The 17,057-nt window shown below is 41.3% G+C and overlaps 1 protein-coding gene across 1 annotated transcript in view; it reads right to left on the bottom strand.

Annotated features, from left to right (window-relative positions):
- Positions 1 to 17,057, bottom strand: part of clybl (citrate lyase beta like) — a 43,359-nt gene continuing 26,302 nt past the window's right edge. Inside the window, exons 3-8 of the mRNA XM_072444863.1 lie at positions 9,645 to 9,833; positions 4,989 to 5,090; positions 3,885 to 3,978; positions 3,648 to 3,815; positions 1,657 to 1,781; positions 1 to 617 (exon numbers count right to left, since the gene is read on the bottom strand). Coding sequence (XP_072300964.1) covers positions 522 to 617; positions 1,657 to 1,781; positions 3,648 to 3,815; positions 3,885 to 3,978; positions 4,989 to 5,090; positions 9,645 to 9,833 — 774 coding nt within the window. The 3' untranslated portion in view covers positions 1 to 521. The remainder of the gene's footprint in view (positions 618 to 1,656; positions 1,782 to 3,647; positions 3,816 to 3,884; positions 3,979 to 4,988; positions 5,091 to 9,644; positions 9,834 to 17,057) is intronic.

The raw sequence follows: 17,057 nt of genomic DNA, 5'->3' as shown, positions 1-17,057 counted from the left end.
TGGAAGTCAGGCACGCACAAGTGCTCTATTGTACCTTTATTTGTAACAACACAACAAACTAGTCAAGTCTGTACTTCTTTACAAGTGGATATACTGGTAGAGCAGTTTGGGGCACGCTGCAAGAGTAAACACAAAGTTAGAAGTTTAAACAGCCTAAACAGAAGGTACACAACATAAGCATCAGTGATTTTTTTAATACATTTGCACAATTGTCATAGTACTGTAGATGGAAAACCAAACACATTGTAACTTTGATGTATAAAAAGTCAAGATAGTATTTATTGTGTCCAGTCCAGTTGTTCCAGGAAAGTGCAGCCAGAATTTCTTGTTTTGTTTGAACTCCTTTTGTTTTAATGAGGTGGAGATTCCCAGTCCCAAACACCAATACATAAATATCATTATCAAAAAGTACATTGTTTCTCATCAGGTAAAATCAGTCGTTTCATTCCAGCGTGTCAAGTTGCCAGTGAAGCGTTTCGTCTGCAGGTTAAGCAGACGTTCTGACCCTCGCCGTAGTTCACTTATCTCCTTGACACTGCCGCCGACAATGTGATGATGTTCTGCGCCTGCCTCACAGACGGCATGTCGATCATGCTCCCACCAAATGTGAACGCTCCCTGAGCAAAAGGTTCAAAGTGAAGAGAAAGGGCAATTTAGGCTAATATTGTAATGATAACAAATAGAAAAAGTACCATATTTTGTGACATTTTGAGATCAGGTTTTCACAGACTTAAAAAAGCAACACACTTTAAATGTCATTTTTATACACAACTAAGAACTCTAGAAATAATAATTAAGATACTGCAAATACAGATTGCAAGATTGTCTAAAGGCACTGGCTCTACTAAGGAATGTTAAAAAGATATAGTGGAAATTTTGTGAAGTCCATGTGTAAATGGTCTTTTTTAGCCTCTAGGTAATCTTTTTTTTTATTTCTATTTTTTTTGTTGACATATCTGTTTATTTAATAATTTATAGACAGTTAATATTATGCCATTGGAACGCCAGTCATACCCCTCAAAAATGCAACGCAAAATACCTCTTCATAAAAGCCCACATCAAATCCAATGGTTACAAATATCTAATCAAAAGTTTGAGGTCAGGATTTTCAAAAGGCAAGCACCTGCCTCGTGTAACGACAAGTAAATGTGCCCCTTGACTACAGGCTGTACAGCTTTCATTCCCGGCTCCACACACATTAAACATGGAGAATGGCAGAGGGCTGGGCCGGAGATGATTCCCTCGGGCAGTGCCGACTGGGAGCAGCCCTGGCATGGAGCGAACTGTGGGCAGATTGTGTATTACCTCAGCAGATAGCCCACAGAGATCAACACACAGAGTCCAACCATGCACTAAATTAAGAACAATAATATTGGACACTTAATTGCCCGACCCCCTGAAAAACCTCCAACCTTTTCCTCTTCTATCTCCAATGAATCTGTAGCAGTCGCCCAGGGAGTACAGTATGTATTCTTTAAAACTACAGGAGTGTGCAAGAGCGGACACAAAGGATTACTTGGAGAGAAGGGAAAGACATCATGCCACGTTGACACACAGTGAAGAGAAGAATTAAGCCCTTTTTTTTCTCTTTTTTCTTTTTTGGGGAATGAGAAAGAAAAAAAAAGTACATAGTAATTGCAAAACGATGTGTTCTACCTTCCCCTCTTGTTGGTGTTGTTCAAAAGCAGCGATGAGCTCAGTGGCCCACTGGACTTTCTCTGGACTGGGGGAAAACTCCTCCTGCACTGCTGCAATCTGCCCTGGGTGGATCACCTGTTTGCCTGACAAGACAGAATGGACAGAAAAAAAACACATGCAAAATATTAACAAACACAAGGAGATGGGGAAAATTTAAAAAAAAAACACATTCAGACTTAAGTTTACCAGACCAGTTTTATTTTTGTATTATTTACGGATCCCTAGTCATGTTTTGGGTTCTTTAAATGTTCTAAAAAAAAAATAAAAAAAAAGAACTATTTCAGTACAGTATATGATTTTGTACATTTTGCATGGATGTACAAATATCTGTAGGCCAGCATCAAAAGCAGTTATATTGATGTGGTTTGTTGCCGGGTAGAATACGGCTGCTCCATTCCTTTTCTTCCTTTCCATCCAGAGCACCGTCATGCGCAGTAAATCACCATCCATTTCACATAAGGAGTTGGCATATAGGGTAAAAAGCCAGATATAAAAAAATCAATAATAAAAATAGTAAAATGCAATATTGGCCTGTGACTTCTTGAGGCAAAGCTGCATATTCACATCTGATAAACAATCCATGGGTTTCAGAGTGACGCAAATCTAGCACTGATTCCATAGCAATTAATCATTACAGACTAAATATTATACTGTATATTTTGAATAGTAAAACAAATATCACCTATAAACAGGAAGCTGACCCATGTAAAAGTACTGGATTTTTAACACATTTTCAACAGATCAAACATGTCATAATAAGTTACAAAAGGTTATAAAATGACAGTCAAGTCAGCAGGACAGGCTTGAGCCAGTCCCTAATAATACAATCCCTAAAGGGCCGTCTGCATACAACAGAAAGAAGTTACTCTAACACCAGAAGGCAAAGCAAAGAGGAGATAATTCCAAAATGAATGTTTAATCCAACCTAATCTTGCAAAAACAGTAAATATAAAACAACATAATACATTCAACATTTTCAAATTGACCAAATATGAGAGGATGAATGAGTTATGTGGACGCGAGGGCAAGATATCTGTGGCATTTAGAACGTACAGCGATATGCCAGATTTCAGAGCAGTGAAAAGACATCCAGAGCGACTCAGGTGCCCTCGGTCACAGGCGATTGGTTCTCCCAAAATACATCACTCTTGTCCCCCAGCCAATCAAAACCTGCCATGTGGACTCCAGCTCTCATTGGAGGGCTGCCATTTAGCAAAGTGCTCTCAGACGAATGATGAGCAAGGTCTAGAAGGACGGAAGTGCACGGTGGTGACGGAGAAGAGCGTGTTCGGGAGACATAGATTAGACATGACTCTGTGCTGTTGTTTTAAATAGGAGTGAAAACTATTTAAGAAACATAAAAACATAAACTCATCTAATAATAAAATGAGCTTGACATTTACATGACATTTGCCAAGTATATTTCCCCATCTGCCCGGTGACCAGAACACAGTGTCCTCATGTCTTACCAGTGATTTGGCGCTCAGTGCTAATAGGAGCAGTAAAGCTTATGTGCAACCAAGGTCAATTACTGCACAGGTAGAGGCTTTTGGCACTGCTGTTTCACTGCTTCAATCTACCAGGTCCATAGCTTTAAAAATAGTAATCCTCTGGCCTAAATAATTGCCTTAATAATTGCATGCGTATATTGATATCACATGAATACAAACAAAAAAGACAGGAGCTACATCCCTGGCATGAGTATTTGGGAACAGACTGTCCTGCGGTCAGTGGTCTGCTCCATACAGTCTGCAGGACACACACTCACAGTGCAAGTGTTGCCTGGCTACACCGACACACACGGGGTTGCTGTAGTGGTGGCTCGGTTTATGTGTACTGATAAATGGAAATGAACATGACTAACAATGCCAAAGGTGACGGCGAAAGGTAAACGAGGACGAGGAGGAGGCCAGAACATGACCACACACACACACCGCAGTACGTTTTACCTGTGAAGCCCATGAGCGCTCCTTCTCGGGCCTGTTGCCTCAGTCCGTCCACATCTTTGTAATCAATATAGACCAGATCGATGGCCTGCAGTCCAAACGCCTTACTGGTTACTACCACTTTCTGCCTGGCATACAGCAGCTCTCTGGCGTCCTTTGTCCGTGTTGCACCTGGCGACAACAAATTACAGATCTAGAGATTGACTTAACGGTTAACGGGACGACAATGCGGGAGGATACCTATGCTGGCACAGAAGTCATCTGAGCCGAAGACCACTCCATCGTGATGCAGGCCGGTCTTGGGAGCGAGCGCATGAACTTTCTCACAAACTTCCTGGAGAATGACAAAGGAGGATTGCTAATTGCCACAATCTATATTCCACTTACAAAGACAAATTGGATTTATAATAGATCATAGAAGACTAATGGCATTTCTCGTCTCTGTTGAGACAGATTGCTGTAATAAACATTATGTTGAATTGATGTGTTTTAACAACTATGATTTTTGTGTTATTATTCAATGAAAACTGCACCCCTGAGATATGCAATATAAAGTAACACTATTTTGCAATGGTGTTTGTAGATTAAAAAAAAAAAAAAGTAGAACAGCAGAACAGAATAGATAATTAAAAATCACCAGCCACAATTATTATAACTGAATGACAAATAACTGGACTGTGATTGTCTCTTGTGAAGCACATGAAACAATAGAAACACGTCTCATGCCATTGTTGGACTCCAAATTAATTTCACCACTAGCTGTGCCTCTGTTTTTTGTATGTGCGAGTGGCTGCGTGTGTGTGGATCCAGGGCTCGTTCTGGGCACAGATACAGGGTGTTCTCAAGAAAACATAAAAAGCTGCCCCCCCCCCCGCCATCAAACGCACACACATCTTCTTGCGCACACTCAAACGGCCGCGGACCCAAAAGGAAAAGTACAAGACAAATGAACACGGATCGGGGACAGCTTGTAACACCCCGAATGCCCCCAAATCATGCACTTTCCCCGTGCAGATGAAGGTCACGCCGCAGTAGCTTTGATGCTGCCAAAATATTAATAACAACTTTTCACTCTGATAACAATTATAGACTTCTAATTAAAACATGCCTGTGTGTCTGGGGAAGGGACACAGAGGAACAGACAGAGGCAGACAGAAAAAGGCTGGCTTTTTTTTTTGATAGACCGTCCGAACACTTTGAAATGTTTTTTTTTGTTTCGTATTTGGACACGTGGTGAGCTCCCGTTCCACCGATGGGGGCTTTAATCTAAAGTGAACAATGCACAAACAGCCCAAAACGTCTTACGCGTGCAGTTTTTGGGAGGCGGAATTGTTTGTAATTTACCTTAAAATTGAGCAGGCCCACAGCGGTTTCCACAAAGGTGACCAGGCGAATGGGTTCTGTCAGCGGACGGCCTTTCAAGTGGTGCTGAAACCTGTCATGGAACTAAACACAGAGGACAACATCTCCACTCATTAACTGCACACGCTGTTTACTCGGAAATGGGAGAGTGAACCTCCGGAGGATTACGATTAATTAACTCGTTCTAAATAGTGTTTAATGTGCCACGTTTACTTATTGTCACACCAGACGGAAGCGGAGCTAGAACACGAACTTGGGGCAAAAAGTGTGCAAATACATCCGTTGTTTGTGTTTTCTTTATTTTACATTGACAAATTGGTGATAATAAATAATGTATACAGCATACGACCACTTTTCAGTCGTGTTTTAGACCAAATATTCCAAAAAAAAAATGAAATAAAATGAGGGAGGATCAAATATATACCCTCTGTGATGAAATTTCATTCAAAACATACAAAACTAGAAATCTGCTTAAAGGTGCACTGTGTAACTTTTCTGGTGGTGGTGGGGGGATCCCCTTGACCACCAGCTTGTCTCCATGGAGATGTCATTGCTTTTCCCAGAATGATCCACAGTATCTCCATGAAGACAGCACTTATTCGAATTGAATTGAATAAATGTAAGATAGTTTAATGCCATACTGCGGAACATTTCAGGCACATCTCCATGGTGATAAGAAGGTGGCAGACCCTCTCATAATGCAGCTCAACTAATAGTCCAAACAGTTGATGTGTTTGAGTAATTTCCCATACATTTGTGGGGCTTAATATTCTCTTAAATGAAGTTAAACGAGCCTGAATCCAAAAGCTGTTGAGGCCATTTGTCATGTTCGAGTTGTACGAGTGTCTTCTTCTTAAGCAGGAAGAATAAGGCCCGCTCAGCATGCACTCTCCACTTATCAATGCTGTATTAGTTCAATAAAAGAAATGGGGGGGAAATGATTGTCAGTTATGAAGTATTCCTGTGTGAAAAGAATCATTAGTAATACTTTGAAATTCACTGAGATATGAGAGGAGAAAGAAGTGTAAAATGATACAAATATTTGCACTTCCATTACCTGTCCTTATTCAAAAACACACTTCAGATCATGTGGGAGAAAGTGAACAGCAGCAGTAAGAAAAGCAAATTCAATGAAATATTTTACATTATCACTGGGGTTCCCTCTCGTCTGAAGTCTTCTAGGCAGACAAGTACAGCTCCCTCGAGAGGCTGCATACGCCACCAACAAAATTCGGAATAAAAAAGACAAAACAAGAAATGGGAGAAGTCTTTGAGTGTTTTCCAGCGACATTATTCAGTTTTGCCTAGCACCCTCCATGGCGGCGAACAGGGAGACCCGAGCCACAATCAAGAGTGTGATGTGACACTTTGCTGAGGCCTTTATTCCCCCCGACTCCTGCTAATATGCAAGCTCACCTAAGTAGGGCTTTAAAACCAAGTTTAATTCTTTGAAGACCAAAGCATTCCATTTTTTTTCTTCTTCCAACAGACCAGTTCACAGCGAGGCCCGGGACTGCCAGTGGGGTAGCCCAAATTCCAAAATCTATCATCTGGAAACACACAAAAGCCCCCTCCGCTAGATATTTCCTTTGAAAGCAAGTCTAAAAAAGAAAGAAAAAAATACTAGGGGTAGAATTGTCTAACCTAATGTCCTCTTTCCTTGGACAAAACCGCAGGTGAAGCTTTAAGATTTTGCTAAATGCACACCCAAATAACCCGAGCACTTACAAACTCTTGTTCGCCTATAAAAAAACAGGCCCTCTATTGACGGATTTAAGAAAATGGGGGCAATTTTAATCATCTCTCCATTCAATCGCAGTTGGATAAATAATATCTGAGAGATTTGCATAAATACAAACCATCAAAGACTTTTCATCTTCAAAGAGGTTTTGGAGACCCAATAGGCTTTGTACTGTAATCATCTGAGGTCACAACCCTGTGGGAGCAGGGCTGCTATGGCAACATAAAAACTAACGCTGGGGGCTTAGCATAATACACTGCACCCCCTTAAAACACAGGAAGAGGCAGGGCTTACACCGGGAGTGTGAAAAGAGGGTGAGGATAAACCCCTTTCTGGGACCTGGACAGATACAGCTGTGGCAGCGGAAAACACAGCTGATTATTGCACAGCTACAAGTCGGATGTGATTCTTCAAAACACAATGGTCCCCAGTGTGTACATATCAAATACAAGGTGTCTTGCCCAAGAACACGATGGCAAGCAGCATTGGTGGGATTGGGAAATGAAACACCAATCTAAGGTCAGTTTGTGACCGTTCTACTCTCACTGCCGACGCTGTTCTCGGCCTCTTTGTTGTTGCGTGAATAAAAAAAAGTTTTCAGTCTGTAAGAGCCGCTCGGCCACTTAAACACTTAAACTTACTCTTAAACAGACTCTCCCAAGGCGTTGTAGGGGTGGAGTTGATAGTATGTCAACTACCGTTATCTTTGTTGTTATAACGTTGTAATTGTCTTGTTACCTGCCTAAAGGGACCACAGATGAAGATAGAACCTTTGCAATAATCTAAACAGTTCAACAACCTAACATTAGGTCTATTCTTCACTTGTCTCAGACTTTTACCCAAACAAACATAATGCTAACACAGGACACTGAGGCATATTAAATAAGGTGAGAATTGGTTGTATTATTCTGGTGAATACTTCTGCTCTTAAATGCTCATTATTCACGTCGAGGGCCTCACTTACACTGTGCTTCAGCCTTGAAAAGAAATTAATAATTGTCAATGGCTCTCAAATCTAGGACCCCATTTAGCTGTTATTCACTGCTAAATTAGAAATATAAAAGACGCAGAAGAAACAACCTCCTTTTCTTATCGTCAAAAGCTTTCGTCTACAAACAAGCCCTCTGACAATTTCCACCAGCCCATCATGAAAAGAGAAGGAGGGCGAGATTGACCACGAGAAAAGAACCTATAGTGGGACAAGTTTCAATTAATTTTCTTCAAAAGGAGGCCAGATTAAATGTTTCCGGCCTGCTGAAGTGTTCATTTCACACAGGGGAAGCCGAGAGAAAAAAGGGGGAGGAGACAGGAGGAGGGTCCACGGGACTTGCTTTGAGTCCCAAATAGTGCGACGGCCAAAGAACGCACACGGCTCCGAATGTGTGTGAGAATTGTTGCTTAGACAAAGGAGGGGAGTTACGCCTGTTATGGACCAATAAGGCCTGTCAGTCACACAAGAGCAGGGGGAGGAGGAGGAAGGCCCAGCTTAAAGATTTCAGCACAAAGGAAAACATGCAAGTCCATCTTTTAGTCACAAATCAGACTTCAGAGCTTCTCGCGGATAATATCAATGAAAAAAGGAGTAAAACAAACAAGCAAGGGGATTTACGGCCGCTTTGACACGATGAATGGACTTGACACTCGCAATAAGAGGTGTTAGCGTCAGTCAATAGGCTATCTATCTCACATGGCTCGCTGCAACAATATCTTAGCTATATTATTATCGTTTAATGGCTTACGAGTTTGTCTGACATTCGAGATTGAGACATGGAAAAAATGGTGGCGGGCGGGGAGATTTTCATTGAACACCTGTCAGCAATTATAGTCAGAAGAAAGAAAGGGCAGCAGGCAGGAAATAGACGTGTTCTAATTAAAAGCACTAGTTAAAAACTTCCTGCTCCTGCCCCAAGACCATGTATGACTATATTTATGTGACGTTAAATAATCCCAAAGAGTAGCCTAATTGGGAAATTTTAGGTTCATTGTGAAAAAAACAAAAACAATTAGTTGGCACAAGTGAATGCGTTTGCAATATGTTAGTGTCTGGTAAGTTGAAGCACATGTATCTGATACAACCGGCCGGTATTAATGATGTCACTGTGTCCTGACCTTTTGGCTCTGACGTCCAAACTGCACCTTTTTATAGAAGGCCAGAGGGACAAGAAGAAAGTGCATACGACATTCATCTTTTTCTAATTATGACTTTGTTTGGTGGGATAGGCCCTGAGGTAAATGTTTATCATAGTTTTACATCAGTCGAGTGACAGGTTTGTGGAAGAAATGACAAAAATGCAGAAAGTAGAGCAGAGGAAGGAATCCCTCTCTCCATGTCACCAACAGAACAACCGCACAGACAAATACTTCTAACAGTTAAACATTCATTTAACAAAATAAAGCGGTCATATTTGTTTTGATTAATTACAACTATTTTTCCATTTAAACACGTTTGGCCCAAGGTTGCAAAGTAACGATTATGAAATTACCTATTATGTCACAACCCAGTTCTGCCACAAAACCGCCACTTTGCTTAGGTGACTTTGCTTACAAATGTTTAATTTTTACAATATATTTTTTCACAATTAAGTTAGGGTTATGATTTGGTTTAGGGAGAATTCATTTGGTTCATGTATGGAACAGGTTGGCCAACTGGGCATTGGCAGAACTGGATTGTGAAAAGAGAAACACGCTTGCTCTCCATGTCCAACGAATATATGGAAATATATATACATGAAGCGGTAGATTTCGACGCGTTGAAGATTTTATGTGTTTCATCTTTTTAAATTTTTACTGGGGAACAATTCAGGACAAAAAGAAAATAACAGCTTTTGTTCACACTTTTGCTTCAATGAATGTGTTGTCGTTACATATTGACTTTAGAAAGTGATAAAAGCTCTTACCCACTGGACCTCGTCTGTGGTCTCCACCTTGGGCAACATGATGGCCGGGGGCAGCACCTCGGCCTGCAGGATGACTTGGAGGTCAGCATCGGCTAAACCACTGGACACCGAGTTCACTCTGACACACTTCTCTGTGCGGCCAAGGTCCAGCTCGGCCAAAATCCGGGGAATGGTCTCCCTTGCCTCTGTCTGCAAACACACACAGTAACAGTGATTCTGAACAAATTCAACACAATAAGCCAAAGCCGTTTGTCCATTTTACGGGCTTTGGAGACATAATTCCAAACTGGTTTTATATTGGGGAGACCATCACCAGCAAAAAGGACAGCTCACCCTGGAAGTCTTCCTAAACCAGCATTGTATGAGCTGGACCGGAAAAGTAGGGGGAAAAAATCAAAGAGAGGCCTTTAGACCCAAAACACAGTAGCACACGTTGCCAGATTCAAACCAGATGTTGGAAGAGCAGAGGAGAGAGAAATCGAGATGGACTGGTCTGAAACTTCAGCCCTGAAGAGAGAAAGAGGCGTTCAGGGAGAAATGTGGTCCCATTTAAGCGCCACGAGGAAACAGAAGCTTAGGAGATGTCAGGTCAGATCAGAGAGCCAAACCACAGAGGGACAGAGGGCTACTCTGTGGGCGAGCAGGGAGTGATCACACTGGGACAACACGCACATTCAAGACATCTTTAGAATAGTTACAGCAATTGTAATAGTAAAAACTTTAGCTTGTTGACACGTACACTAAAGGTGCACTGCGTCACTTTTCCGGTGACAGGCCTGTGTATGGCATTAAACCAGTCTATAATATCTATTCAATTACTGGTGTTTTTTTCATTATCACATATTATTCTTACTCATCTCTGCATAGATCGGTTTAATGCCAAACTGGGGAACATTTTCATTTGTTTATTTGAATTACCATTTTAATTGCATCCTTTCTTTGAATTAGTTGTAGAAATTGTGCTCTACAGATAGACTTGCCTTGCCAATAACCGCTCCACACAGACAACTCGGCAGTGGGAGGAACATGGAAAAAGCATTTGTAGTTTTTAGATTCTTGTTTAGCAAAAATATATAAAATGGATCAAACAAAAAATCATAGGGTAATGCTTGGGTGCATATGTGCACATTTTCTATACTTGTAACATAGATAGATTTGCGCAGTGATTGATGTGGCAGAAGTGGCAGTGCTAGTACCAGTGTGATTACAGCTTAGGGAGTCATGAACCATCTGATGCTGGGCTGCTTTACACACTATCATATACTGTAAGTAATATAGATGATAGTGGTCTTTGTAAAACCCACCCTCACATAATAAAATCTCATAGATGATGCCAATTCCAAACCTTTTCTGCTCTTTTATGACCTAATAACAGAAGGGTAGACTATCCAAACACACTGATTATTACCACAGTAAATCCTGACTTTATGTGAGCAGGGGGCATTAAAGAAGGCCGTCGACAGACATAACTTAAGCAGCCTATCTCTAGTAAAAGGCAAACAGGACGAATTCAGACCTAGAGCTTACATGGTTCAGGGAAGAGCTCCTCTCTCTGATCTCCTGGAATGCAGAACTGTACATGATATTATGGAAGCGCCCCCAGTATCAATAAAATATGGTATCAAAGTACATATCAAAGATATGTGCTTGTTTTATAGGGGTCATGAGTTGGCTTGGCTTTGGAGAGTCATCTGTGTCGCTTTTGCAGTATAGGATGAGACATTAGGGATTGTCACACTCTATAAGTGAGTACTGTGATCTTTCACCCATGTCGGCCAATAACCTTCTGTTTGGTCTGTCTTACTGTCGCCCAAATAAGCCCAAATAGACCTGTAACTGTATCTTGGTAACTTAAAACGGATGGAGCGATTTATGAAGCTGTAATTCACTATTCATAAACCTGCTACTTGGGGAATAAAACAGCGTCTGTCATTGAGGGGTTGTAAGTGACGAGAGATATCTGATCTGAGGGAAGCTCACTGCTGGAGAGCAGAAGTCATGCTGACCCTGGACCCCTTGAGTTTTTCAATAAAGTGTCCACGGGGGCCTGGTGGTGGTCGGAAAGGAAGGCCTGATGGCATAGATAGACAGTCTAACCCAGGGCAGCTGTGGCCACAGAACTTACCATCATCACGTGGAAGGAATGAATTACACATAATCTTAATCTGTGAACCTCTGCAGGCTTTCATTAATCCTTGTCCCGATAGCTCTTGATCTTCACACTTTGTACATTCAAAGTCTGTTTTATTTATATTCTATATAATGTAAAAGCAAGAAGAAACACAATTGTCAGAGGATATGGACATTGTGCAATATTAGATATCTCTTCTCTTCTTGTTTCTCAAGCGTAGCCGATTATTCTGCCAGACACCTTGACCCCTCTGGGCGCAGCTACTCTGAGCTTGAATAAAGCCCTTTAAAAAGAGATATTTTACATTAATAGACAGCCATCCAACAAGTTGCTTCAAAGCTGCCTCCCCAATCACCTGGTGTCCCACAGAGAGGCGGCCCTAACGTCAGCTCCATCTCCTCTTTGATTCTCCCTATCATGTCCATCATTAGACACTGACACACGAGGAGGCTAGTGAGCGAGCGAGCAGTGCACCAGGCAGCCGGGCAGGACAGAGCACACACACATGCACATGAGAGGCCTTTCAAGTGCAGAGAAGCTGACCTGCCGGGGAGCCGGGCCACATGCTTAACACACAGCCTATGGACAAACTCCCAGGATCCTACCAAGACGCCACATCAAGACGGGCGGCCAAACCACTGTGTGTACAAGCCGCAGCAGGGGGCGCTTTCCTCTCCAACATCAGATCAGCCACGTCCAGCCTTCTCGTCGTGAGATTTAAAACAAGCAGCGTCAAACGTCGCCTCTGGATACACCCCCAGAAGACTCAGTCAATATGATTCAAACGCTGTACACAACAAGCAACTGTCTCCTATACAGATGATACAGTAAAGGATGTGCAAAGTGGACTCAATTTCAGAAGGAATTGTGAATGAAAACACAAACAAGGCAATCCCTTTAGCTTTGAAGGTGGGCAATATTAACAAAAGATCTCCATATTTTTGGAGTATCTCAAGAATGAATCAGACAATGTTATGTAAATCCAAAAGACGTTGGACAGTCTTTGAAAGTATTATGGCGATAAAAATATAATTGTGATTGAATTCCTGTGATGATCTGCTATTTTGGTCCTATCGTGATTCTGTTTAATGCAGCTCTATGTTCAAACACAGACACTTTTTCCCACACACTCCTTCTACGTGAGTCTGAGTGAGTGACAGCTGGATTTAACTGATCCATAATGACCCTTTGTTTTCTTCGTAAAATAAATAGAAAAATACTAAGTGTACAAGAATTGTGTGATCAAATCTAAGTTGTGATCTGGCTGTAACAAAATTGTGGTATATGTTAATATTAATACCGCCAACCCCTACGTACAGTATGTCTGGAAAATGAATTACAAAAGTGCAAAAACATCACCTTATTCTTACGTCGTAACTTAAAAAAAAAAAAAATTGAATTAACAGTTTTTGCACTTTTAGTAAAAGTATAAAATATTGAGTATCGAGTAGTATTTTGATTATCTCAAACACAACATTCATGATATTATCTAAATATCTTTATATTGTCCACTTCTAATTACCACAACAAATTAGTTGTAATAGTACCTGCCACAACTATTCATAACTTCTTCACTATGAGAAAGTGTCTTGCCCAAAGGCACAATGTTGATATGTTGGCCATTCACCTTAAACATCCCATTTCACTATGACCACCAGTGTCAACTTCAGCTTCAAATGCTTTGAAAGACATTGTTTCAACAAACGTTTTTGACTTGGAGGCAGCTTCATCAGCCAATTCAAAATCATTTGGTAGAAGAGGCATGTCAAAATCAAGTGGACTTACATTTTATTTTCAGTGTGAGACATTCTGCCAGTACATATAAAATATTGCTGGAGTGAAGTGAGCGAGAGTTGCTGTGTGTGAGGTTGTTTATCCATTTTTTGAGAGCAGGCTCTTTGTGTCCTGCTGTGGAACTTGCAATGCCATTTAAAATGAGCTGTAAAGTAATGCAGGTGAAGACTGACTGTCACTGTTTACGACTGCTGTCAGGACAAGCACGTGTGTGTTAGCAGACTTCAAGTTATCACAGGTGGGGTTTGACAAGTACACGCCACACCGCAGAAAAGCCGGGCGAGTTGACTGACTAATTCAGGTTACAACGATAACAGACAAAGCAGAGGAAGATTTTAGCCTTCATTCTGTCAGTCTGACAGTCTGCTGCCTCGCTGCCAAGCAAGACATGACCAGGGAGATAGCACAAGGTAAATATATGAGTCGTATAAATAATGACAGACTGGTGTACATATTTACTTGTACACTAAATGAGCCATGAAAAGGGGTCATTACAATGGCTATATCATAATCTGCATGTCTCAAATACAAAGCAGCACTCCAATCCAAGTTTGCCTGCATATTACAATATTGTGATACTGTGATATGCAATCCAGCTGTTAATATGCAATATCGATATTATTGCAATAGTTGGAAATAATTTGACACAATAATTTCACTTATATTAAATAGATATGTTCATGTCGTAATGCAGGGGTGTCCAAAAAGGGAAATCATTCATCAAATAAGCATTTTTCAATTTTAAATACATCAGAAGGAGGACCCTGATGTTATTGTGAGATATTTAGTTTCTTGTGATATCAGCCAATATTTTGATAGATGTTTTTGCCTTTTGCCTTAAATCCGAGTAATATATAGTGAAATACAATGGCATAGTGAATACTATAACATACATAGTACAAAGGAGACGTGCAAAGCTATGGCCACTTTAACCCTCATGAGCCACATTCTTTCCAGCCCCTCTGGTTCAGTGGTCTCTTGCTCTCCTCTTCCACTCTTCCATCATCACTTCATCAACCAGGATTTTTTTCCTGAGCTCTGGGTGTGTTACATAGCCCACGTCGGCCCGAGACATGCAGCCTTGTGATAGTGCCAGTGAAAACATCAGACTGTAACAGGATAATGAGCGAGGGAGGCAGAGAGGATGGCTCTGTTCTACCAATGTCCACAGTTAACCCCAAATCTTAACTCTCAGAAGTGAAGACATGATACAAGATTCCGGTCAACTCTACAAAGGAATTTCTCAAACACACACAGAGTCTGAATTATTTTTTATTTATTCACTTTCCCACTGAGATGATATGTATGTGTTACATGAGGGTATCCATAGCCCTAGTGGGGACCCTTTTGCTGAAGTTGTTTATTGGAGGAGGAATGGGAGAAGACAGAAAACTACATATGGAACATGCAAACTCTGCAGGGTTCGCATAGGAATCAAACTGTGCTCTCTAACCAATGTGCTACTGCAGTGCCATAGCCCTGTGTTTTTTAAGGTACCGACTAAAGAAAAGTTAAATCCTTAATTTTCTTTCATTCTAATACATTACTGTTCCGGTCGTTTGTGACTTTCTGATTGTAAAAGTAAATATATTGTGATATAAACAGCCACAAAAGTATTTAAAATTAACTTTTTTGTAGCAGAGATTAAATGGAAATGACTTCCTTTTCCTTCTAAACTCACTCGACAGGGCAGCAGTGGTGGCTACAATACCTCACTACCACTCAATGAGTAATGCACTGTATAGTGTGAGTGTCATTAAATTATTTAATTAATATAGTCACGATTATTTATTTTTAGTTCTCACAACTACATTGTGACCTAAATAATCAAAATGATCAATTAGCTGAATAATCGTGACATCCCTAATGGTCACTAAAAGCTCAAGGAGCATTTAGCCAGTAGTTTATATTTATTTTATCCTGATCTACTAGAAATCAGAAAGTCAATTCATAAGCAAAAAAAAGTTCAACACTCAATAGGCTTTTCGCTATATATTGCTGTAGATAATGCTATGTACAGTATGTACAAAATAAACTTTCCAATCCCAGCCAACCTTCATGGCAGAATGCTAATGGCCTTGCTGTCACCACTCTCCTGTGCACCCTGACCTCACGTTCACCTATCATACTCTCCCAAAGGACCAGATCGATCCCGACACATGACAGCTCCACACACAGTCCTCAGTGAGACAGTGAAGGCTTGGACTGCATGCCTGCTCTGCTCTGGATATGGACAGGGTCTATTTTATGGCTGAGCGCCTTACATCCCCTGTGTGAGCCTTGGCAGTTTGGCTGGGACTCTCTCTCCAGTCTCCAGGGCCCGTTGAGGGGTTAAACACACACACACTAGACTCCTGTATGCAACAACGCACTGCCACGCACTAAATGGAAATATTCAGTAATATTCATAATTCAACTGGTTAACATTATTTCCCAGGAGTTCTTTCTGTCAAGGGCCCAGTCATTTGAATCCACTTAAATGGAGAGCAGATCTGCCTACAGTGAGCATTGAGCTGGGGTTGTTGCACTTGACAGTTGGCTGAATATTTTATGGTAAAAACACTGGTGTCAGGCACAGTTCATTCATAGACTCCAGAGTGCGGACACCAGGGAGCACTTGATAACTGAACCTCTTAAATGTTATTTAATAAAATGCCTTGTACTGGCTTATCACCATGTATGTATTTTATTGTGAGTACAATGGAAACTGGATTGACAATTGTCCTATATAAATCCAGCAGACAAGTGTATTAATTTGTGTTTCTAACTTTGTTACGCACAAAACCCTCCTGTAAACATGGGTTTAGGCCTGACCCAAAGAGAATGGAGACACTCAGAATGATTTGGCTCATATCCTGACATTTACCAAAATAAATATAAAACGTATAATCAGTGGGGTGACTGTGCCTTCGCAATAGCAAAATACAGCAAAAATATTTAGGTGCCTAAAGATGTGTTAAAGTGATAAGCCTTTAGGTAAGTTCTTAAAATAAACTTGTTATTCACTATATTACATTAACAAAGGGCTGATGGGTGTCTGTGGAGAGGGCACATGTGCATATTTGAGCGGCGCAGGTCCTATGTGGCTGTATGTGTCGTGTGCGCGTGCTGGTGTGTAAGAGGTGCTTCCTGCCGTGTCGGCCGCGCCACCGTGCCATCTGGAGAGGAAATCGAGTGTGAAGTACAGTATAGTTTGGGACCAAGCTCCGTGGCAGCGGCTCAGCAGTTAGTTCATTAGTTCCAAACTTCCAGGGATTAGGAGCGAATCTCTACAGCAGGCAGACGGAGGAGGGGGGCAGTCCAGGAAGAAAGAGGGAACCATGTGGGGAAAAGAGAGAGCGAGAGACTGGAAAGAACGCTGCAGGACTTGGGGCACTGAGGGAGAGAGAGAAAACATGAGATAAACAATCTTAACCCTGAGAACCCTGTAAGGAGTGGCGGGTAGCGATGGGCGAGTGAGGGAACACGGAGAGGACAGGTGTAGCCGT

This window comes from Eucyclogobius newberryi, unplaced genomic scaffold (assembly GCF_026437365.1).
Source record: "Eucyclogobius newberryi isolate DKJ021-1_F unplaced genomic scaffold, fEucNew1.0.hap1 SCAF_14, whole genome shotgun sequence".
NCBI lineage: Eukaryota > Metazoa > Chordata > Actinopteri > Gobiiformes > Gobiidae > Eucyclogobius > Eucyclogobius newberryi.
The sequence above is the reverse complement of the archived record's forward strand: the minus strand, read 5'-3'. Positions and strand labels throughout refer to the sequence as shown.